The sequence below is a fragment of the Heteronotia binoei genome, chromosome 19, assembly GCF_032191835.1.
Source record: "Heteronotia binoei isolate CCM8104 ecotype False Entrance Well chromosome 19, APGP_CSIRO_Hbin_v1, whole genome shotgun sequence".
Classification (NCBI taxonomy): Eukaryota; Metazoa; Chordata; class Lepidosauria; order Squamata; family Gekkonidae; genus Heteronotia; species Heteronotia binoei.
The window spans coordinates 1807426-1831863 of record NC_083241.1 but is presented as its reverse complement, the minus strand read 5'-3'; the positions used below and the strand labels follow the sequence as shown (position 1 = coordinate 1831863).

The 24438-nt window shown below is 51.0% G+C and overlaps 1 protein-coding gene across 2 annotated transcripts in view; it reads left to right on the top strand.

Annotated features, from left to right (window-relative positions):
• The window catches only part of KIF23 (kinesin family member 23), a 33872-nt gene extending 15655 nt beyond the window's left edge, over window positions 1–18217 (top strand). For both annotated transcript variants that reach the window (XM_060260150.1, XM_060260151.1), the window contains 11 exons: window positions 3019–3178; window positions 3859–4023; window positions 4890–5047; window positions 5323–5496; window positions 5986–6165; window positions 6445–6723; window positions 9627–9857; window positions 10651–10733; window positions 11310–11385; window positions 11765–11835; window positions 17833–18217. In XM_060260150.1, the coding sequence (XP_060116133.1) occupies window positions 3019–3178; window positions 3859–4023; window positions 4890–5047; window positions 5323–5496; window positions 5986–6165; window positions 6445–6723; window positions 9627–9857; window positions 10651–10733; window positions 11310–11385; window positions 11765–11835; window positions 17833–17848 (1593 nt within the window). In that variant the 3' untranslated portion in view covers window positions 17849–18217. The remainder of the gene's footprint in view (window positions 1–3018; window positions 3179–3858; window positions 4024–4889; window positions 5048–5322; window positions 5497–5985; window positions 6166–6444; window positions 6724–9626; window positions 9858–10650; window positions 10734–11309; window positions 11386–11764; window positions 11836–17832) is intronic.
• Window positions 18218–24438: the final 6221 nt, after the last annotated feature.

Genomic DNA, 24438 nt, shown 5'->3' with positions numbered 1-24438 from the left:
CTACCATATTGGGCTTTCTTAAATAAGACCCTTAATTTCTTTTTCCAAGAACAGCTGTCCTGGTCAAACCATTTGGACATATTAGGACTACCTAATTTCACCACCTCAGCTTTAGAGCTGCAAAGATTAATCAGCAAGGCAAGTTCAAATAGGGCTTCAGCAACTGTGTTTGAATTTGTAACTGCCATTCCTAATTTTTTGAACCTCCCAGACTTAAAAAAAGCAATGACATCTCTTTCTTGAGATAAAGACCACTTTATCCTTTTCATGACCTCACAAGAAACGTTTTCATTTTGAGATGGTATAGAGTGAACTCTCCTTGGGTTCATCTTTAAGGAAAAAACTAAGGGAAGATGGTCACTTTCAGTACGCGGTTCTATGGAAATGTTGTAAATAAATGGGAATAGATTTGGTGAGCATAGACAATAATCTATCACACTGCAACCACGAGAGGATACAAATGGGGGAGTCCATTAAGTATTTGGACATCATGTTTGATACAAAATTTTAGTAGGCTTAAACCAGCTTTGTGAAGTAGTGTATCCTTGGAGTGGTACGTCAGCCCAAGCTGTAGAGGTAAGGTCTCTATGTCCTCGTAGCCCAAGGAGGAGATCCATTTTTTATTATCGGAGCCAATTCAGGCGTTCAGATCACCCACAATCATAATCTGGGCTAAAGAGTGCCTCCTGGATATAGACAAAATGTATTCAGAAAGTTTCTCCCAATAAGCAGTTAACTCAAGTTCATCATTAGAGGATGGAATGTACACTTTAACCATGATTAGATGAAGTGCAGTAAATGACAGCAACAATGCATGGGCTACAGGTGAACAGGGACTAAAAGCAGATACCTGGACTTGTAAATGGGATTTCACCAAAATTGCTAGACCCCCTTTACATCGGCCTTTTGAGTGAATTCTGTAAGCAGGAATATTAAAAACTCTAAAATCTGCAAAAGTTTAGCATTTCTGTAGACCATGTTTCCTGAAAAAAAGATACAATTAAAAGATTTTAGGAAGTTAAGAATCTAAATCAGACAGTTTGTTTCTCCAGCCTGCTGTGTTCCAGGAAACACATCGTAAATTCCCAGTTCCTGTTTCCTTTGTTAGTCACACTATCCATGTTATCGGATACAATGACTTCTGCGAATCATTGAAGATGCAGCCGTTGCGTTGCAAGGACTGCGTCTCAGGCTGGGCCGTCACTGTGTCCATGTTGAATGAGTCGGAAAAAGAAGGTTGGGGTGAGGAGTTGGCATTTAAAAAACCTGGTTGCTCTGAATGTTCCTCTGCCTGCTCACTGGGAGGCTGAGTTAAATTTGTCTCAGTAAGGGAGTTTCCCATAGTAAAACTTCCATGTCCATTTTGGATTGGATTATCCTTAGAGATAAGTAGGCAAGTTGCTGTCTCTATAAGTGATTGGAAACAGTTTTTAGTAAGTTCCAGTCTCCCAAGAGCGTAGATCAATATCAATAGAGTTTTCCAATGGGACACAGTTGAGAGATAGAACATTTTGTCCACTGGAATCTCTGAAGTCCTTCTATCGAGACCCATCAGGGACTTTCTGTTGAGTGTAGCCAGCTGTGCAACTTCTGGAATTGTTGGCTTTCCTTGGGACTTGGAAAACTTCTTTATTTTAGAGAGAGTCAGGAGTGGTTCAGCCGTTGGTGCGTTTACAAAACAGCGAGCTGGGAATATCCCCTTTGTCCAGAGCCCCTTTATTTCTTTTCTTTGAAGGTTTTATGGCTGTTCTACCCTGTCACATTATTATATTTTCATGCCAGCTCAACCCAGTGACTTGAGGGAAAAGCCAAAACTCACCAGCTTATACTTCTGAAAATGGCATACAAGGGGCTTTTGCAAGTTCAAAAATAAAATATTTTATTCCTTGTAGAGGGGAAAAGGTCAGGTGGAATCAGGTAAAATGTCTGAGGTGAATCAATAACAGTCAATAGTAACTCAGAGATAACTTAGTAGTTTCACAAACTCCTGTTAATATGTAATAAGTAAGAGTTTTGGCTTTTCCTCAAAGTCTTTGAATCTCTGAGGAGAGAGGCTTGTCTGTTTAAACGCTTCATTTTAAATTTCTGAGCTTCACAGACTCTTCCAGTCCTCGAAGACAGGGACACACAGCCAAGTACCCTAAAACCTTTCTCTCCTGAGGAATCACTTCACTCTTTAGAGCTCTGCCCCTTTTCCTGTTCTGAACAGGGGTCTTCAGCAATCCTCCCGCTTGCCGCCTTCCCGTCCTCCGTCAGTTACTCAAGTTTCTCTCAAGTTTATTCAAGTTTAGGAGCCCACAGGCCACACACCACAAAGCACAATTTAAGAATTAAACCTTATGGCAAAACAGATGTTTGCCATGTCCACAGTGTAGCTTTTGCAGAAGCTGCTCAGAAGTAATCTTAATCTTGAGGTGTCAGAAGTGGCTAAAAATTAGCCATTTTCTAAGAAATGTCTCTCTGGCAGTAGAAAAAGATCTGGGATACTTTGGGCAGTAGAAAAAGATCTGGGACAGTGACTCAGCCGCTGCCACAGGGCAATGATCTGAAGGTATCTTGAGGAAACCGCCCTTCATCTGGGCTGTTGGCAGTGCAGTGCAACTTGAGATCATATATGATGGCCTGTTTTGGAACTGCCTGCATATTGAGGCGTATCAAATTGAGTTGGGTCCTTCATTCCCAGATAAAGTGGAGAACATTTCAATCTGCCTTCTGGGATGGAGTCCCAGTCCTGTTTGAGCGAACGGCTAAACTGCGTTCTCTTCTTCAGTCAATTCCCAGCACTTTCTTCTTCACTGATGCTCTCCCCAGAGTTCCCTTTGAGCAGCCTGTCGCTCCAAGGCTCCTGGCTCTGTGAGGCATTAGCCCTTCAGTCCGTCACAGGTTTGCACAGCACCTATGAGGTTTGAAAGCACCGTCCGTCACGGCCCCTAATACAGCTGAGCCTGAGTGTGCCCTGTTAAATGTCGCCAGCCCATGGGGGCGTCCTTTTCACTTTGGCAAATTCTTCCCGTGCAGCAAGTGATGAGGTTTGCAGAGATCACCCAGGAAGTGGAGGTGGCCAGGCCTCTTGACAAGCCCTTGTGTGGGCTGACACCCGGCCGCCGCTTCAAGAATCAGGCCTTCCGGGAGGAGCTGTCGCGGCAGCTGGAAATCCGAGGCGGCCCAATTGACGGGGGTGAGTCCCGAGAAGCTTTCTGTGTCTCGAATGCTGACAAACAACTCAGAGGAGCCTGTCCTGAAACGTGGCTGCGGCATGATATATAGCAGGGGTGGCCAATCTGTGACTCGGGAGCCACATATATAGTGTGGCTCTTGAAGCCCCCACTGCCCCATCGGCCTGTTTGGAGAAAGCATTTCTCTCTTTAAATCACTTCGCCAAGCCAATTGGTGGCTTGGAGAATGTATTTAAAGTTAAAGTTGCTTTCTTTCCACCTCTCCCCCATTTTCCTTCCTTCCGTCCGTCTCGCGGCTCTCAAACATCTGACCTTCATATCTTGCGGCTTTCAAACATCCGACATTTATTCTATGTGGCTCTTACGTTCAGCAAGTTTGGCCACCCCTGATATGTAGTTTTGCCCTGAGTGATTTCAGCAATGCCACGAGGTAGCTGCGGCCTCCTTGCAGACGTCCGTTCAACCAGGAGTGTCACGTTCTATGCAGATTCCAATGCTGAGCGACTCCATGCAGAGGGCACTTCTTCCTACCCCTCTTATACTCAGCAGGGTGCAGTGCAGCCGTTTGGGGCAAAGCTAGTGTGGCAAGCAGGGGAAGTGAGGGTGTGATTGGCACTGGCAGCTCAGCCTTATGGCAGGGAAGGGAGGCCAACCCCGCAGCCACCCGCTTTTCCTCTTGCAGATCGGGAGCGGGCCGTCACAGAGATGCTCATGCAGAGCTTCCCTCCACTGCCTTCCTGTGAGCTCTTGGACATCAGCGATGACCAGACCCTTCCTCGGCTGATCGAAGTGCTCGAGGCCCGCCACAGCATCCGGCAGAAGCTAACAGCAGAGTTCAACAAGAACGGTAAGCCCCCCCCCCCCCCCCCCGGAGGCTGTGTTCACCACCTGTGGCCTCACTGCTCTCTTAGGAGTGGCACAGCTGGAGTGCTTTCTAGAGAACCTGGCCTGGGCCGTGGGGACTCGCTTCTCGCCTTGCTGGTGACCACGGCAGCATGGCGATGTTGCCCTCTGCTCAATAGACACAGTCAGCATTCTGTTGCACAGCTAGCTTCTGGCATTTGGAGGACTTTTTTTCAACCAGCACTCACTGTACGTGTCTGAATAATTCCCTGTCTGGCCAGAAATTGTACATTTTATTTCCCTGAGCCTTTTGTGGGAGAGAATTCAACATGTCCCAGTGATAAAGTTGATCAGTTTGGTGTCGTGGTGAAGTGCACAGACTCTAATCTGGGAGAACCGGGTTTGATTCCCCCCCCCTCCTCCACTTGCAGCTGCTGGAGTGGCCGTGGGTCAGTTACAGTTCTCACAGAGCAGCTCTCTCAGCCCCACCTACCTTGCAGGGTGTCTGTTGTGGAGAGGGGAAGGGAAAGGAGATTGTAAACCACTCTGAGACTCCTTCGAGTAGTGAAGGGAGGCGTATAAATCCCGTCGCTTCCTCGTTTTCTTGATGGGGCTGAAGCTGTCTGATCCTGGACTGGCTTGTGGTCACTCATCCCTGCCATAAGAAGCTCTTTGACATTTCTAATCTGTTTTGTGAAATCTGAGTTAGGCTTCCACACTGATCCCCGTTTTACAGATGTGGGTACAGACTGGAGAGGAATAACTGGCCCCGGCTGGGTATTTCCAGTGAACATCAGCTGGTCTAGCTGTAGTAGCCCCGTCAGCCCTGTTGGTGGTGAGACCTGGCAGAGTTTTCCTCTTGCGTTGCAGTGCTCTCCTTGAGGAGCATGATGCAGGACTTTGACGCCAACCTCGTCTCCAAGGAGAACTATGCTCAGGCGAGAATGGCCGAAAAAGACAAGATAATAGGAGGACAAAAATCGGAAATCGAGCGACTGGAGAAGAAAGCCAAAACTCTGGAATATAAGGTTTGTGTGCAGTGGCTGTTGAAACCATACATGCCTCACTTGTCTAAAGGGTGGCCGCCTGTCCTCATTGCTCATGCCCCATCTGTAGCCTGACTGCTCTGCTTTCCGTTTGAGAAGGTGGGCTCACCTGAAACGGGCGTTCTGTCCTAGGCTTAAATGATGAGAGCTGCTGCCCCTAGAGGATGGCTTGGAACATCCTTTGGAATGCGGGCGGCTGCTGGTTGTGTACAACGTGGAGAAATGCAGGGGAAAGCAGCTGCCGTTTGCCTCAACAGATCGATATCTTGGAGAAAACGACGGGCATCTATGAGGAGGAGAAGCGCGGCTTGCAGCAGGAGTTGGATGCCAGGAACCAGAAGCTGCAGCGCCAGACTTCCGAAAAGCGGCGGCTGGAAGCGCGGTTGCAGGGCGTGGTGACGGAGACCACGATGAAGTGGGAGAAGGAATGCGTGAGTGTGTGTGTGTGTGTCCCAGTGTGGGTGGTGCCCAGCTTCTCAGGCCCGGAGGGAGAAGCTTTTCTAGTGGAAGAGCAAGTGCTCTGCACCCCCCGCAATGAGGCTTTTTTGATTAAGGTGTTCCTAAGTCGCTTTTCTCCACAAAGGGACCCAAAGCGGCTGACAGGAGCTTCCAAAACCCAGCATGGTCAGTTTAAAAATAAGTGTTTGGGGGCTGCTTGCTGGGAGTGTCGTCTGCATCCTTGCGTCAGATTCCTTGGCAGGATGGGTGATCTGGCTTTTTGAGTAAGGAATTCACCCCACCCTACTAACTGTGCAGACAGGACCTCTGCTGTAAGTCTGACGCGCTGTCCTGCCACAGGGGCTCGCTTGCCTCCTGGCGCATTCCGGCACGTGTCCATTTCATGCGCTACCCTCGCAGCTGGCGCGCTCTTGCCTCTGTCTTTTGACAACTGGCGCCCGATCGCCCCTCGTCCCTTGTAGGAGCGGCGGGTGGCGGCCAAGCAGCTGGAGATGCAGAACAAGCTTTGGGTGAAGGACGAGAAGCTGAAGCAGCTGAAGGCCATCGTCACAGAACCAAAAGGGAGCAAGCTAGAGAGGCCTTCGCGGGAGAAGGACCGGGAGAAAGTGCTGCCACGGTCCATGTCGCCTCCACCTGTACCCGTAAGGAACCTCTCCTTCTCATGGGGGAAATGACTCTGAGGGGCTGGGCATTGCCCTTGGTTGTGCGTCTGCAGAGAATCTGTCCTGCCTGTGGATCTGCTCCCCCTCCCCAAATACCTGGCAGCAGGTTCCCGTGCCTCCCCCCTTCCTTCCTTCCTTCCCTTGAGTCTTCCCAGTCTGCACCCAACTTCTGCTGCCTCAGCGTCCCGTGGCTGTGTTGGTTTTGTGTGGCTGCCTGGCTTTCTCCGTGCCACGTCCACTAACTTCGCCTCTCTTCAGTCTTCTAGTAACTGTGTCATCACTCAGCTGCCTGCTCACCTGCCCGCCGCAGTCGAGCCGCAGCTGCACAGGCGCTCCAACTCCTGCGACAGCATCTCCGTGGCCTCTTGCATCTCGGAGTGGGAGCAGAGGAGGCCTGGCCCCAGCGGCAGCACGCCTGCAGCCAGGAGCAGGCTGCAAGAGCCAGAGCGGGCGAGGCCCTGTGCTGCGGCGGAGAGGAGGCGGGGCATGCACTGGACTGGAGCCCTCATGGCCCCCAGCGGTAGAGAGGCACTCGAGGTAGGCAAGGGCCTCCGTCGCAGGGTCAGAGCTGCTCCCGGTGGCGAATGGGTGCAGAGTCTGGCCCGAAGAGGAGCAGAAGAGGCTGTGATGCCTCAGAAGCTGAATTGGCTTCTTGTTCCTTGAGAATGGCGGTTCTATATTATAGCATTGGGAAAAGTGCAGAAAAGGGCAACTAGAATGATTAGAGGGTTGGAATACTTTGAAGAAAGGTTAAAACACTTGGGGCTCTTTAGCTTGGAGAAACGTCGACTGAGCAGGTGACATGATAGAGTTTTACAAGATTATGCATGGGAGAGAGAAGGTAGAGAAAGAAGGACTTTTCTCCCTTTCTCACAATACAAGACCTCGTGGACATGCAATGAAATTGCTGAGCAGTCAGGTTAGAATGGATAAAAGGAAGTCCTTCTTCACCCAAAGAGTGATTAACATGTGGAATTCACTGCCACAGGAGATGGCGGCAGCTACAAGCATAGACAGCTTCAAGAGGGGATTGGATAAGCATATGGAGCAGAGCTCCATCAGTGGCTATTAGCTACAGTGAATTGTTGGAACTCTCTGTCTGGGGCAAGTGATGCTCTGTATTCTTGGTGCTTGGGGAGGGGCACAGTGGGAGGGCTTCTAGTGTCCTGGTCTCACTGGTGGACCTCCTGATCGCACTTGGGTTTGTTAGCCACTGTGTGACACAGTGTTGGACTGGATGGGCCATTGGCCTGATCCAACAGGGCTTCTCTTATGTGACACAGAGTGTTGGACTGGATGGGCCATTGGCCTGATCCAACAGGGCTTCTCTTATGTTCTTATGTGACACAGAGTGTTGGACTGGAGGGGCCACTGGCCTGATCCAACATGGCTTCTCTTATGTTCTTATGTGACACAGAGTGTGGGACTGGATGGGCCACTGGCCTGATCCAACATGGCTTCTCTTATGTTCTTATGTGACACAGAGTGTTGGACTGGAGGGGCCACTGGCCTGATCCAACATGGCTTCTCTTATGTTCTTATGTGACAGCTTCAGACCTTCCAAAGAGATTGCTGAATCCGGCAGGCATCTGAAACCAGGATGTGGGTGGGGGCTTTTTTACTGCAGTTGGGGAAGGGCTGTGGCTTAGTGGAAGAGTCTCTACTTGGCAGGCAGAAAGCCCCTGGTTCTGTTAATCTCCAGTTAAAGGACCTGGTAAGAGGTGATTTGAAAGACCTCTTTACCTTGAACAGCTGCTGCCAGTCTGAGTAGATGATACTGATCTTGACGGGCCAGGGATCTAATTGCGTTTAGGGCAGCTTCATGCCTCCAAATTGGGCCTTTGTGCTGCTCTGAAGTCAAACCCTTCACATACGCTGTCTGTCTGTCTCTCTAGTACAGTCTTCTTCGGAAGCTGCCTTTTCTTCAGGCTTTGTGTTCCCTTCCTTTTGTCTTGTCTGCTTGGCAGCTAGCAGTTGTTGCTTGGTCCCCTTTGGACAGGTGCAGAGAGTCCCTCTGCTCTTTTCTGTTGAGCGGGGTCAGAAAAGCAGGTAGCTCTGAATTCTGGCCTAGGAAAAACTGAGGCTGTTACAGTCTTTGGGTGTTCCAACAGCTAGCTGCTGTTTGTTTGGGGTTTGTTGGTCAAAACTTAAACCCCGGTACAAACGGAAGCTGTCAAGCCTTGCCAATCCAAGCACTGCAGAGTCTTCTGTGTTTGTGTCTAACAGGGCTTCAGTTGAACCACTTAAACTCTTGGCGTTTTTCCCCCCATTAAAAATACCCAAAGCATCTTTTGTGTGGCCACTGAGTGAAAAAGGTTGCTGGACTAGATGGGCCCTCACTGGCCTGCTCCAGCAGGGCTCTTCTGTTGCCTCCTGCTTCTCTTTCTTTATTAATGCAGGGTTGGCGTTTAATTCTGACTGTGGCTCACAACTCGTAGTTTAAATGAAAGCCCTTGTTGTGTGGTTGGCTTCCGTGCCTGTCTGAACCTGCTGCCTACCACAAGCTCTGGACATGTGTTCCTTTAGGAACTGAGTTCTTCATCTGGGCAATCAGATCTATCATGAAAGATTTCAGGTTTTCACGGCTGGTAACATCATTGGGGTTTGTAGAATCTTTCGGGCTCAAGTGCCGTATTCTACTGGAGAAAGTTTTTCTTCCAGAACAATGGTCACATTCAACAGCCAGTTTCCTTATCACTACGGAAGCCCCACCAAACAATGGGCACATCCACAAACCTATTGCCCTCTCGCCACACCCCCTCCAGCCTAGAAATAGCAGCTCTCCAGCAGCCCTGGCCTCACTCAATGCACAGCAGCCAAGAAGGTCAGAGCGCCTGCTCCGGTTGCATCGCCACTGAGGATGTTCTCCGCAGCCGAGAACGAAACGTCTGGAAGAAAAACTTTCTCTAGTAGAACACGGCACTTGAGCCTGAAAGATTCTACAAACCCCAAAGATCTATCATGGCTGCAAAGCAGAGCCCATGTTTCATGTTTGCCTGTGTAATATGAGAGCAGATTAACTTGACATTAAGCCCATGTTACTGCTGTGTTAAGAGCAAGCATAACTTTTGGTGGAAAGTCTAGCCAATGCGATGAAGTCGTGTCTGGGGCACACGGTGTAGTGTGGCTGTTCAGGCTAGCTACATCACAGACCACCTCCATCTACTGGGGTGCCTGCTGTGCTAGAATGCAGCTTCATAGTCTCTGTGGAGGTGGGTGGCCGTGCTGGTCTGAAGCAATAGAACAAAGTTTTGAGTCCAGTGGCACCTATAAGACCAACAAAGGTCAATTCTGGGTTTTGTGTGCATGCACAAAGTGTGCCCATAAAAGCTTATGCCCAGAATTAAGCTTCGTTGATCTTAAGGGTGCTCCTTTGTCCTGTGTCGGTGGGGTTTCCTTCATTAAGTGCCTCTTGCCGTTCTTTTTGCCATCTGATCTAGAATGCCCTGCCAGTCCGTCTCCGGCACAGGCGCTCTCGTTCAGCTGGGGAGAGGTGGGTGGACCACAAGCCGCCCTCCAACTTGCAGACAGAAACGGTCATGCAGCCGCACGTGCCCAACGCCATCACCGTGGCTGCTGCCAGCGAGAAGGCCCTGGCCAAGTGCGACAAGTACATGCTCACCCACCAGGAGTTGGCTTCCGACGGGGAGATCGAGACGAGGCTGATCAAGGTAGAAAGGGGAACTCTCAGGCACGGTGCTCGGGGTTGGGGGGCGGGGAAGCACGAGCCCTTGCAGATGGGAAAGCAAAGAATGGGGAGGTTTGTCTTGTACGTGGAAGAGAGTGAATGCAGCCTCAAGCAGCTTTGGGTGGCAGTGGTGGGGAATCTGGCCTCCAAGCAGCAGCCGTGCTTGTGCTTCCAGTCTTGTCAAAAGGTGAAGGGGGTGGTGGGCACCTGTGCTAAGCAGTGTGGTGTGTAGTCTCCCAGTGGTCAAGGGGTGGAAGAAACCAGCTGAGGAGGGATTCCTGCGGGCCTTACCTTTGAGCTAGACCAGGGGTGGCCAAACTTGCTTAATGTAAGAGCCCTATGGAATAAATGTCAACTGTCTGAGAGCCACAAGACTGGGAGGAAGGGAAGCAAATAGGAGGGGGAGAGGTGGAAAGAAAGCATCTTTAACTTTAAATGCATTGTCCAAGCTGCCAGCCGGCTTGGCTTGAAGAAGAGACAAATGCCTTTTCCAAGCTGGCTGATGGGATAGTGGAGGTTTCAAGAGCCGCACAATATGCGTGAAAGAGCCACATGTGGCTCCTGAGCCACAGTTTGGCCACCCCTGAGCTAGACCATCTTCTCCAAGGCCTGGCACAACTTAGCTGGACGTTCAGAGAAGAGAACAACTCCTTTGGGCCTGGCCTGCAATGTCTAAACAGAAAAGAGGCTGGTTGAAGACAGCCTGCAAATGCTGGAACGACATCCTACTTTAAGCCCCGCCTGCTGTGAGAGCTTGAGTTGTGTTTTGCTTCCAGGGCGACGTTTTCAAGACCAGGGGGGGCGGCCAGGCAGTCCAGTTCACAGAGGTCGAGACCCTGAAGCAGGAATCGCCAACTGGGTGAGTCGGGAGGAGCAGAGACTGCCAGTGCTTGGTTCAAAGTCCAGGATGGTCGTTTGGGATTAAGGGTCTCCCCCCCCACCCTTTTTCCAAATAAAAGAAAAAAAAAACTCTTCAAGAGATCCAGAGACATGACGAGAAATACCCAGATTCAGTCCTGACTAAAGTGGCCGCCTTTGCATGCACATGCCCCGGTTCCTAGAACTCCCAAAGACCTCTGGCAACTCGTAATGGGGCCTGGAGGACACTCGGAGAAGTGGCTTTTATCACCTGCCTCCACCTCCCAGCCCTGGTATTCCTTGGAGGTCTCCCATCCAAGAACTTGCCAGGCTCGCCCCTGCTTGGCCTCCGAGATCGGAGAAGATCAGGCTCACCTGGGCTACCCAGGTCAGGTACAACCTGGCTGACTTGAGAGGCATTTCCCCTGCCATTGCCAGCTAGCTGCTTTGAGACAGGAGGGTGACATGGGAGACCTCAGCCCTGGGGTCTGTGGGTGGCCCTCTTCAGCCCCTCATAGTGGCTTGTCCCAACCACCGCAGTTGGATGCAGGCCCTGACTGTTCTCTGCTGCTTCCAGGCGAAAGCGGCGATCGTCTCCCTCCCATCCTCCAAATGATGCTGCTGAGTCAGAATGGACGGATGTTGAAACCCGAGTAAGTCTGAAGAACGGGGAGAGGAGAGCCAGTTTGGTGTCGTGGTTAAGTGTGCGGCCTCTTATCTGGGAGAGCCGAGTTTGATTCCCCCCTCCTCCACTTGCACCTGCTGAGATGGCCTTGGGTCAGCCATAGCTTTGGCAGAGGTTGTCCTTGAAAGGGCAGCTGCTGTGAGAGCCCTCTCAGCCCCACCCACCTCACAGGGTGTCTGTTGTGGGGGGAGAAGCTAAAAGAATTGTGAGCCGCTCTGAGTCTCTGATTCAGGGAGAAGGGCGGGGTATAAACCTGCAGTCGTTGTCTTCTCAAGTGGAAGGGGGCAGGGAGGGAGGTTCTGCAGGGTTGGCTCTTGACCCCAGGGAATGTGTGTGTTCCTTTCCAGTGTTCTGTTGCGGTGGAGATGAAGGCAGGCTCAGGCCTTGGACCCGGGTACCAGCATCACGCTCAGCCCAAGTAAGTCCCTTCTTCAGGCCAGGCAAAACAGACAGGCCGGCTGTCATTCTTTTGTGAGGCGCTTTGCAGATTTGCCTCCACTCTGCATCGAAGCCAGGCCAGTCCGCAGTCCAAGTTCCGTGGATGCCTTTTCAGTGGGTGAGCCCTGATGCCGTGGACTGGCTGCTGGGAGCATCCCTGGACCCCAAGAAAGGCTGCCCTCTGGCCAGGGGAGATGCTTGAGGTTGTGACCGCTGTGTAGCTTCAGGAGACCTTGGGGGAGACGGGACGCTCGACTGAGGTCAGTTCAGGCTTGGGTTTGGGGTGGGATTCAGGGCCTTTATTTATAAGGCTGCTTTTCTTGCCTCTGAGGCTCGAGGCAGATTGCAGGAAGAGAACCAAAAATTCCAATAGGGCTTTTATTTTATTTTTGTGGCTGTCAAGTTGCAGCCGGCTTGTGGCGACCGTGTGGGGTTTGCCCTTGCCTGCCTCTGCCTCCCAGCCCTGGCCAGCCTCGGTCTCCCAAACACCAGCCAGGGCTGACCCTGCTAAGCTTCCCAGGGTTAGAGAACATTGTGAACAGCAAGCGATCAAGGCAGGGGTTACCAACTCTACGAGGGTCCCTTTTTATATTAAAAGAAGTCTGAAACCCCCCCCCCCCCCAAAGAGAGAGGGTAGTTGCATAGTTCATATCTGTTGACTGAGAAAATGCATAAGGACAAAAGTATCAAAATGCCAATGCTGAGGGCTCTTGTGAAAGTAACTCCAAGCTCCCCGCCCCCCGGTATCCCTGGCCCTCTAGCTTGGGAACGGCTGATCTCATGCCAAGTGGAATCACTAGGCTTTAAAGACCACTCCGTGACACCTGCAGTCATCACTGCTGCAGACTGCCATTCTGTTCCATCAAGGTGCCCTCCTGGTTCGTGGCTCTCAACCGCAGTCCAGCTCTTTTTCTAAAAAGTGACCCCTGTCTCTGTTTTGGAGACCTCTTGAACTTTCTAGGCAGGCTCTTCTGCAAGGTGTCAAGTCCCCAACAGTTCAATGATCAACGACAGCCCATTGCGAGAATAGCTGTTTATTGATACACGACAGGGCAGAGCAAGATGGTCCTTGCGAAAACTGCCCTCTACTTATAGTTCAGAATTAAACCGTTACACATTCAAATCTTAAGGAAAGCGTGAAGCGGACAATCCCTCCTCTGATACTCCTTTCCCAGGCCCCTTGCAGGTGCGAACATAATCAGACAGATGACCTTGGCCATCCCCAAAACTCGGCAGAAAGAATGCTTCACTTGTTGCGCAGAGATAGGAGCGGTGCAAAGCAGAGATAGTGGAAAGTGAAAGTCCTCCCAGACTGATGGCAAGAGTCTCTCGAGTCACCCCTGAGAATACAGATGAACAGGCAGCTGCCGGTCTCGCTCCTTTGCAGAGTGGCACCTTTAGAAGGCTCTGCTTGGATGAGCAAAGCTCTCTCGGGAGCACAGCAAAAGAGGAGGCCCCCAGCCTATGGGAGTTCAAGGCCAGGAAGGGTTTTACAGGTGATAGCCGCCTGCGATGCGGGAGGGGGCCAATGACAAAGCGGTCCTGGCAAGACCTCCCTTCGATTGCAAAAAGTTGCATTTAGAATGTTAGGAGGTCCCACTAACCCAGGGGTGGGGAACGTCCATCCTGAGGGCCGTTTATGGCCCTCAAGATCACTTGGTCAGGCCCTGGGGGATTGCTGGGCCGAGCTGAGCCATGTGGCGGCCTCTAAAAAAAAAGCCCTGGACCTAAGCATTTGCCTAGGGTGGCGGGCCAGGTGTGTGTGTGCCAAATTAGGCTCTCCCCACATGACTTCAGATTGAAAAACATTTATTAATTTTGCCAGCCTGAATCATTCTCCCTCGGCAGAGCACTGTTTTTACGTTGATAATTTTGTATGGCCCGCGAATGATGTTATAAATATCCAAATGGCCCTTGGCAGAAAAAAGGTTCCCCTCCCCTGCACTAGCTGAACATATGAACATCAGAAGAGCCCTGCTAGATCAGACCAGTGATTCATCTAGTCCAGCATTTTGTCACACAGTGGCCAACCAGTTCCTCCAGACAGCCAACAACAAGGCATAGAGGCTAAGCCCTCCATAAGCTCATGAGATCAGACCAGTGAGGGTCCCTCTAGTCCAGCCTCCTGTCTCGCACAGCAGCCAACCAGTTCCTGTGACGGGCCAACGGGGCAGAGGCTGAGGACCTCCCCTGATTTTGCCTTCTGGCATGGGTTCAGAGGCTGACTGCCTTTAGTCACCATGGCTAGTAACCACTGCCTATCTTCCATGAATCTCAAACTGGAGAGCCAGTTTGGTGTAGTGGTGAAGTGCGTGGACTCTTATCTGGGAGAGCCGGGTTTGATTCCCCACTCCTCCACTTACAGCTGCTGGAATGGCCTTCGGTCAGCCAGAGCTCTCTTATCTGGGAGAACCGTGTTTGATTCCCCACTCCTCCACTTGCAGCTGCTGGAATGGCCTTGGGTCAGCCATAGCTCTCTTATCTGGGAGAACCGGGTTTGATTCCCCACTCCTCCACTTGCAGCTGCTGGAATGGCCTTGGGTCAGCCAGAGCTCTCTTATCTGGGAGAACAGGGTTTGATTCCCCACTCCTCCACTTGCAGCTGCTGGAATGGCCTTGGGTCAGCCATAGCTCTTGTAGGGGTTGTCCTTGAAAGGGCAGCTGCTGTGAGAGCCCTCTCCAGCCCCACCCACCTCACAGGGTGTCTGTTGCGGGGGGAGACTGTGAGCTGCTCTGAGTCTCTGATTCGGAGAGAAGGGTGGGGTATAAATCTGCAGTCTTCTTCTTCCCCACTCCTCCACTTGCACCTGCTGGCATGGCCTTGGGTCAGCCAGAGCTCTCGCAGGAGTTGTCCTTGAAAGGGCAGCTGCTGTGAGAGCCCTCTCAGCCCCACCCACCTCACAGGGTGTCTGTTGTGGGGGGAGAAGATAAAGGAGATTGTGAGCTGCTCTGATTCGGAGAGAAGGGCGGGGTATAAATCTGCAATTCTTCTAATTGTGTCTGTGGCTACTGCTGCATGTAAAAACATCAGTGCTATGACTGCGGCAGCCGTATTCCAAACATGTGCTCCCTGCAGATGTAGACATGATGTCTCCTGGGTTCTTCTTGTTTATTATTACACCCACTTAATAAAACACCCCCTGCCTTTCCTCTTGGCTGGAGGGACTTAATTGCGGAAGCAGAGGAAAGCCAAGGCTGGGTCTTTGCTTTGGGGAAGGAGCCGCAGTCGTGACGCTAGGGGACAAGGCTGCCTCCATGTTATTTAACATCTCTCTGAGCGACCCATCTGTGGGTTTGGCGTGAGGCTCGATTCAGAGTGCTGGACTTTATTCTGACTGGGTTGAGGGGCTGGGGGCACGTGCAGGGACCACCCCCTCCCCTACTGTCCGGCTGGCTAGTTAAGATCCTTTTCTCAAGCCTTTCTGTCCCTGTACCTGCAGAGGGGAGGGAAGTGACAACTACAGGTGGGGCTTCCTTGCTGGTGGCCCCATCTTTGAGTGCACTCCAACAGGCTTCCTCCTTGGGAGGTGGTGGGCTCCCCTTCCTTGGAGGTTTTTCAACAGAGGCTAGATGGCCCTCTGACAGCAGTGAAGATCCTGTGAATTTAGGGGGAGGTGTTGGTGAGTTTGCTGCATTGTGCAGGGGTTGGACTAGATGACCCTGGAGGTCCCTTCCAACTCTTCTATGATTCTAACAGGCTTCCTCCTTGGGAGGTGGTGGGCTCCCCTTCCTTGGAGGTTTTTAAACAGAAGCTAGATGGCCATCTGACAGCAATGAAGATCCTGTGAATATAGGGGGAGGCGTTTATGAGTTTCCTGCATTGTGCAGGGGTTTGGCCTAGATGACCCTGGAGGTCCCTTCCACTTCCAACTCCATGATTCTGTCCTGAAGTCCAGTCAGCACCTGTGTTAGCCAGCTTCTGGGTGTCAGGCCAAAACGTTTTTGCTCACACTTGGTTTTAATTGAATTTTACTCTCGATTATGCTAGCTCTGTGGATTTGGAGTTTTAAGAACTTCTGGATTATGTTAATTCTGTTTTCGTTTCAAAATGACGTTTAATCCGTCTGAGGCAGATTTTGGCAAATGCAGGATCCAATTCTTCAAAAGATAGCTAAGTAAACCTCAAGGTTTGGCCTCTTGCAGATAGGTGGCGGCCAGTCTGTGGAAGCAATCGGGAAAGCGGGCAGTTTTACCAGGCATGTTAACAGGTAGGAAGGGTAATAAAAAGAAAAGAAAAAAGTTCCTGAAAGGTATATTTGGTGGGTGAGAGTCTGGCTCTGGAATCCAGGGGGAAGAGCCATGGCTCAGTGATAGAGCATCTGCTTGGCATGCAGAAGGTCCCAGGTCCAATCCGCAGCAGCATCTCTAGTTAAAAGGACCAGGCAGTCAATGATGTGAAGGACCTCTGCCTGAAGCCCCGGAGAACCGCTGCCAGTCTGAGTAGACAATACTGGCCTTCGTGAACCCAACTGTCTGATTCAGTAGGAGGCAGTTTCACACGTGTGTCCACGTGAATCTGATAGGTAGATCCGTTCCCCAGCCGCACAGAGGACAAGTGATGTGGGTGGCCACCAAAGACTTTCCCTCCCTCCGTGCTTGGAGCCTTTCTGCCCTGCGCGAGTCTAGAGAACCAGTGGCATCTGCTGGTTAGGGTGTCGGGCTACGAGGCGGGACACCCAGGGTGGAATCTCTGCTCTGCCATAGAACCTTGCTGGGGACCTGTCAGTCACTCAGCCTAACCTACCTCGCAGGGTTGTTGTGAGAACAGAACGAAGGGAGAATGCTATAAGCTGCTTTGGATCCCCGTTGGAGGGAAGGGTGTGGTATAAATACAGCAAGTGAAAGTAGATTTGCAGCTATAAAAGCGAGGAATTTGCTTGCTTTCTCGCCATATCCTCGGAATACTGGCTGCTGCCCTTACCCACAGACATCTTGCCTAAGCAAACTGTTATGCCAATTGTCCCGCCCAGCCCGGGCGAGGACTACGCAAGGGGGACCCCCCAGCGCCTGCCAGCCACTCCCGGCCCCCGCCGCCGCCCCGAGAGCCTCCCACGCCTTCCCAAGCCCCTGCGGCGGCCCCCGCCCTCACCTGGGCTGACGGAGTGCCAACAGCCACCCGAACGGTGCCTCTCAGCCACCGCGCCCGTCTCCGGGTCCAAGGAGCCCAGCCAGAGGGAGACGTTGGGAAGCAGGAGGGAGAAGCTGAGCCCAGCGCTGGGCGAAGAGGAGGAGAGCCGCCTGGCCCGTGGTGGCGAGAGACGCCACACCCCAGCACGCTGCAGAAGTCCGAGACGCCCGAGGCACGCCCAGGCAGCCCAGCCCCGGCGCGCCTCTCCCGGGCGTCTGGGGCTTTGAAGGGGGGGAGGAGCCAGAGAGGGGCAGAACCCAGGAGGGGGGAGGACTCAGACGGGGGGATAAAGGGAGGCAAGGAGGAGGTCGGGGAGGAAGCTGGCAAGTGCACAGTGGGGCTGCCTCCTGAGAGAGAGAAAGGAGTCCGTGCACAGCCAGAGGGGAACGGGGGGCCTGAGGTGAAGTAACCTGGCTCCCACCCCTGTTTCTGAGACCTCCGGGGAACGCCCCAGAGTGCCCGGGAGGGGCGACGGCGGCGCCGGGAGACCCGGGGAGGTACCCAGAGCGCGACACCAATAAAGGTTTTTGGAATTGGCCGAAGCAGACCACTAGGTGCTCACTCCCTGTACGACTCCTTCCTAGCCAGCCATTGGCTTGTCTTCTGTGATGACATCAGATGAACTGCTAGGGGTGGGGTCGAAAAAGCAGTGTGTTGCCTGCCAGGAAAGAATGCTCTCTGCCTTTGGGCACCAGTTCTTCTGTGATCCAAAAAGAGAAGTTGTGTGTTCTCTCCAAAAAGAGCACAAGGCAGAGGAGGGGTGTGTGAGATTTGCTTTGGGTGGAAGTCCACATGTTTCCCGGGAGAGATGGAGCATCCCAAAAGTAAACTTTCTCTCTGTCTTTGCAGGCGCAGGAAACCATGAGCTCCTTTGCTGGAGCCGCTCCGTTGTCCCAGGGATTTCTTCAGACTGCGTAGCTGGCTCTGCTAGGCAGCAGCTAAAGGGAGAGACATTAATGAAGAGCTTTTTTTGTGGCCTCGCTGCCCATCGTGACGTGGAGGAAGAGGGCCTGCTTCTGCTGCTACCTCTTGACTTAGTAAAGCCGCCTCTCGCCTCTCATTCCCCACACGTGTTCTTCTAGATGAGCGCAACCTTCTTTTTTTCCTCTTGCCTTCCCCACGTCCCTTTGAGAAACTTTATATCAAAATATGCTATTTATTTAGTTCTCTTGAAGTGTTTTTAAAAGAATACTTGGGTGCTAGGCTAAATCTCAAATAAATAAATCGGTTAGAATTGCAGTCTCCATTAGTTCCTGCCTGAACTTCCTTGTGGGGCCATGTGGGAGTGTGGCCGTTCCTGCTCGGGCGGGGGCCTGGTCCCCCGCTTCTCGGAGCTATGGCAATGTTGAGCCGCCAGCATTTGGGCTCCGTTCTTCACCTCTTTGTGAGATACGACACACACCTTGCGGCAATAAAGGAAAAGAAATCTCTGCTTCTTAGAAGTCTCAAATGGCAAATAAAAACTTGACACACAGCAGCTTGCTTTCTGGGACCTTGCTCATCTACCCCGACCCCTCTGACTCACTCCCCTGAGGAGAAGAGAAGTTGCAGCGATTCAGAACCCGCCTGTGTGGTCCTCGGCTCTGAGAATACGTTTCCTGAAGGTGGTAGAGGAAGCCCAGTCTTCTAGATAGAGTCGAAACCGAGAGTGCCATCTGCACCAAGCAGGGAAAGGAAGTCCTCACAGAATGGCACTGGGCAAGGACTGTGCTCACACACACATTGCATGGCCTTGTCTGCACACTCTTTTGACTTAGCATCAACTGTTACATTGGTGTTCTAGAAATAGCCCCTTTTCTGTCCTTGGCTGGAATTGTTCTCCCGCGTGCAAGCAGTGGGTCATGTTGTGCCCCTCAGCGAATGGCGGGGTGTTCCTCTAGCTCAGGGCTCCCTAGCATGGGTGCCACCACAGTGCCTGCCAACACCTCGCTTGGTGCCCACCAAGTGTTTTTTGAGAGTAGGTGGAGCCAAACAGGGATTGGGCACTAGAAATTGGATGGGCTGTGCAGATTTTTTAAACGTTACTGTCAGATCTTCATCGTGGTCTCTGTGCAGTCCCACACATGGGTTTTCTGCCTGGAAACGAACTCCACCTCGGAAAATTCAAAGCTAGCCTAGGTGTTTTATTTTGGCATGCATTCCCTCTTGATCTGGGGAGCAGGCATCCACTGCACATGCCTGGAATGAAGGGAAGGTGCTCCACCCACCCAGTTTCTTAACCGCCGCTCAGAATAGACCTACCTCGTTGCGTCTCCTCAATTCTCTCAACAACCTCTTCTATCTTTATTCTTCAACTGGTATCGTTAATCTTAATTCTTCGTACTATCGTTACTCCCTAAAAAAAAAGAGAGACTTTATCTTTTGCTTTACTACTATCCCTCCCCCGGGCGTATGGAAGGGAAGGACAGCAAAACAACTTTTAAAAAGTATATTTGGTGTGGGACCAAAATCCCCTCTACCGACAGACACTCTTTATGCTTATTTTGTTTGGGGGAGGCCCACAGAGTCGACACTTGTGTTCACTGCAGCCAATTTGGAAAATAGGCCAAAAAGGATCGAGCTGCTAGACTCAAAAGCCACCTTTTGGAATCTTCTCTGCGACCTGTGATGCCCGATTCTGAGTCTCATACTTCACCACCTTCCCTATCTACACAAAGGGACGTGGTTCGATCAGCTTCCATGGCATCGGTTCCCAGCAAGCATAAGTCCGAAAAGCACTCCGAGAAATCTGACGACTTCAAGAAAAAACACTGACCGGAATCGTCTTCCAAACATTGATTGGGTTCGACAACATCGAAATCCAAGCTGAAGACCGACCATAAGTCTTCGGATTCAAGACCCTCCGACCATACCATGGCATTGACTTCACACTCAGCAACGTCGGTGGCCACGGCTGCGGTATCGGAACCTAATGTTCCAGCGGAACTCTCAGCTCCCACCAATGTAATAACGGACAAAGTCATTCGCATCCTATCGCGATCCCCTTCTGTCCACGAATCACTACCAAATGAGATCCTTGCCACTGAATCTTTCGACCTACCACTTCGACCTTGAGGACAGTGAACTAATCTTCTTGAACTCCATTCCAAGAAGTATCGGCGCCCCGCACCTTTAAGGACTCAGCCGTCTTTCCGCGATATCAAGAGCCTACAGCCCAAGCTCATGATCGACATTCACGATCCCTGCTGCACCGGTCACCAACGTACAGAGATTTCTCCACACAAGTCTATACTGACCCACAGTCTCCAAGCCGACGCACGGATCGCTATTATAGTCCATTGTGGTCCGGATCACCTTCGCCTCCATGTAGATACCGGCAGCATTATAGGACTTCTCGATCACCTTCCTATGAGTCTCATCGACCTTGGTACCGTGAGGAAACCTATCAGCCTCGGTACCGTGAGGAAATTTATCTGCCTTGGTACCGTGAGGAAATCTACTACTCCCAATACCATGAGGGTTTATCTCCACATTGACAAAGGCATTACAGCCAGGATTCGAAACCACGATCACCAGTGGCTTCAACTTCAGCTGCCCAGTCTGCTCCATCTAAACAGATAGAACAAATTGGCCAACTTATCCATCCAGAAAAGGCCATATCGATATCAGCCAAACCTTCACATGACTGTCCAACTACACCTATGGACGCACCTGAAGATTCTGACTCTGAACACTCCGACTCTTCAAGATCTGTATGATCTGCACCTGTATCGCCTATTTCTGACATCAATAAACCGGCAGATCTTTCACTATCAGAGGGCTCCAAGGCCTATTTAGACTTGCGAACCAACATGGCTAACACTCTAAATATCAAGCTCACTACCGATTTGCCTAGAATATCAGATGTCCATGATCTAGTCCACGCTGACTTACCTGCTGGATCTTTCCTCCCAATGCTCCCTTTTCACCTTGAGGGCCTCAAAAAAGCTTGGGATAAGCCTGCATCGGTTCCTCCTGCATCTAAGAGGGTCGAATCATTATATAAAATCCATGCACCGGATTCTAAATTCTTGTTCAATCACCCTGCACCCAACTCGATTGTCCACTCTTCATCGAAGTCCAAACAGACACGACATCTGGTTACACCTGAGAAAGAGGAGAAAAAAACTCGACACCCTAGGAAGAAATATTTATTCCCTCACTACTGCTACCTCTAAAATTCATAATTATCTAGCATACTTTTCGGCTTATACTTTTAATTTAACTTCACAGCTAACTACGCTGGTTCCTTCTCTACCTGATTCTGCGCAGAAGCAAGCATCGCAACTCCTACAAGAAATTTCTCGGGTTAGCAAACAACAGATTAACACGGTCCGTCATGCTGTCACTTGCTCGTCCAGGACCATGGCCACATCTATCGCCTTATGTCGCCATGCCTAACTTCGATCCTCCTCACTGCAACCAGACATTGAATTTAAGATCGAGGACCTGCCCTTTGACGGTCAGGGCCTCTTCAATGCAGCAACCGACAACATCCTGACTACTGTCGATGATAGCAGAAAAAGGGCTAGGAGATCGGAAGTCAGTCACCAACAAGCTCAACCCAATCGGCAGAGAGTTTGGAAACCGTCCTACTATAAACGTCCCCGCTTACCAAAACAGGCCGACTACTGGAAGCGCAAAGCTCCACCAACCAAACAACCTTTCCATCAACGGTCTTGTGCACAAAGAAGACTACTCCTGCCTCAAAGCAGTCCCTTTGACTTCCTGGCACTATCTCCAACCCCATCACAACATCAGATTACAAGACTGTTTCCATTTTACCCTGTATGGGAATCCATAACTTCAGACTCCTGGGTCCTGGTGATAATCCGCAGAGGTTACTCCATAGAGTTCGATTCTCCACCGAAGTTCCATTGTTTTGTACGTACCCCTCCATCTCTTCCACTTCAATCGGAGATCTGCACCTTGCTTGACAAGGCAGCCATAGAACCAGTTCCACCACAGTTCCATCGCACAGAGTTCTACTCCTGGTACTTCCTGGTATCAAAGAGAGATGGAGGGCAACATCCAATACTGGACCTTCGCAAACTCAGTTGCCATGTACAGTACAAAAAATTCCGCGTGATTACCCTACAGTCAGTCCTTCCGTTGATCCCAAAAAATGCTTGGATGGTGTTGATAGATCTTCAAGACGCCTACTTCCATCTCACCATCAACCATCACAGAAAATTCTTGAGGTTTGCCATTGGGGATCAACACTACCAGTTTTGCTCCCTCCCCTTCGGTCTCTCTACTGCACCAAGAGTTTTCACAAAGTGCATGGCGGTGGTGGAAGCGACACTTCGGCAACAAAAAATTTCCATATATCCTTACATAGACGTCTGGCTCATTGTGGCACAATCCAGAGAGCAACTCCAACAAGACATCTCTACCACTCTGCTTCTCCTGTCCTCATTGGGCCTTCAAGTCAACTTGACAATCTGATTCCAACGCAGGACATTCAATTCATAGGCACATGCCTATTCACAATATCCCACAAGGTTTACCTTCCTGTAGACAGAGCCCGTCGCATTCGGTCTCTGGCCTCTACCATCATATCACACCCTACCCAAACAGCGTTCATTTTCCAGCGCATGCTGGGACTTATGGCTGCTATGACCTCTGTCCTGTGTTTTGCGAGACTCCACATGCGACCTCTGCAACTATGGTTTGTGCGGACTTTCCGCCCTCATCGACAACACCAAATGACTTTACTCAGCATTCCACACCACATTCTCACATCCCTTGAGTGGTGGAAAACAGAACATCATTTGGCAGGAACACCGTTCATATAGATACCTCTGTCGGCCATTGTCATGACCGATGCTTCGAGGTGGGGTTGGGGAGCCCACTTTGGAACTCTGACGGTGCAAGGGCAGTGGACAGACTACGAGAAGTCTCTACATATCAACTGTCTAGAACTCTTGGCGGACCACAGAGCCCTCAAGTCGTTTCTACTGTCCCTTCGTGGTCTGCATATTAAGGTCACCTCAGACAATGTGGCCACTGTATTTCACATCAACCGACAGGGGCACTGCTTCCATCCGTCTTTGCAGACGGGCCTTATCCCTCTGGCATTGGAGCATTGCTCACAACATATTCCCGACAGCTGTACATCTGCCGCAAATCCAAAATGTTCAAGCAGACGTGCTTAGCCGGCACCTTGTGAACAATCATGAATGGGCCCTCAACCACACCTACCTTCAGAGAGTCTTCAGGGCTTTCGGGTTTCCGGCCATAGACGTCTTTGCCTCTCCGGCCAACGCACAATGCCCATGCTTTTGCACTCGAGGCCCTCCGTCTCCACAATCTGTGGGAGATGCTTTTCTCCACTTGTGGTCGGGACTACTCCACTACTTATTTCTTCCAATTCCAATGATAACCAGAACTCTTCAGAAAATCCAACTGGATCGGACCAACTGTATGCTCATCACTCCCTGGTGGCTCCGTCAGCCATGGTTCACCACCCTCCTACTCCTCTCACACAATGTGTTCCATCGTTTCCCTCCAGTTCGAGACTTAATCTCCCAACAAGAAGGGAAAGTCCTGCACCACGACCCAACTCTTCTGTGACTGACTGCCTGGAAAATCAATTTCTAGATTTCCCCCCTGAAGTCCGACGAGTCCTCCTCAACGCCAGAAAGCCATCCACTAGGAAATCGTACTCACAAAAGTGGAAGCGTTTCTCAGCATACGCTGCTCAACACAACTTCCTCCCTGAGTCGTCCTCTATAGCTCAAATTCTGTCGTACACCTTGTTTCTATCAGACTCTGGTCTCAGTTACTCCTTCCTAAAGGTTCACTTGGCGGCTATTTCAGCTCTTCATCCACATATTGAAGGACACACTGTCTTCTCTCATTCCACGACAAAAGCCTTACTAAAGGGCATTCTGCATCTTCACCCTCCAATCAGTCAACTTCAACCAACGTGGAGTCTCTCTCTTGTCCTGAGCCAGTTGATGAAACCTCCCTTTGAACCAATGGCATCCATCCCACTGCATCTCTTGTCATGGAAGACGGCATTACTGGTGGCACTTACATCCTGCAGGAGAGCCAGTGACATTCGTGCCTTCTGCCCCATACACTGTCTTTCACCATGATAGAATGGTGCTACGTCCGGACCCTACTTTCCTCCCAAAGGTGATTTCACATTACCACCTAGGAAGTTTACTACACTTCCTTCCTTCTTTCAGAACTCCAGTGATGCAAGACAAAAAATTCTACATAATCTCGATGTATGTAGAGCCCTCGCATTCTACATTGATAGGACATGTCCCTTCCGGAAAGACTCTAGACTTTTTGTAGCCTATGGGACACATAAGCAGGGCTACAAGATCTCAACTCAGAGATTTTCGAAGTGGGTTGTGTCTGCAATTGCCTTATGTTACCAGCTGGCTAAACAACCCTTACCTGGACATTTACAAGCTCATTCCACTTGAGCCGTTTCCACATCATCAGCCTTCTGCAGAGGCG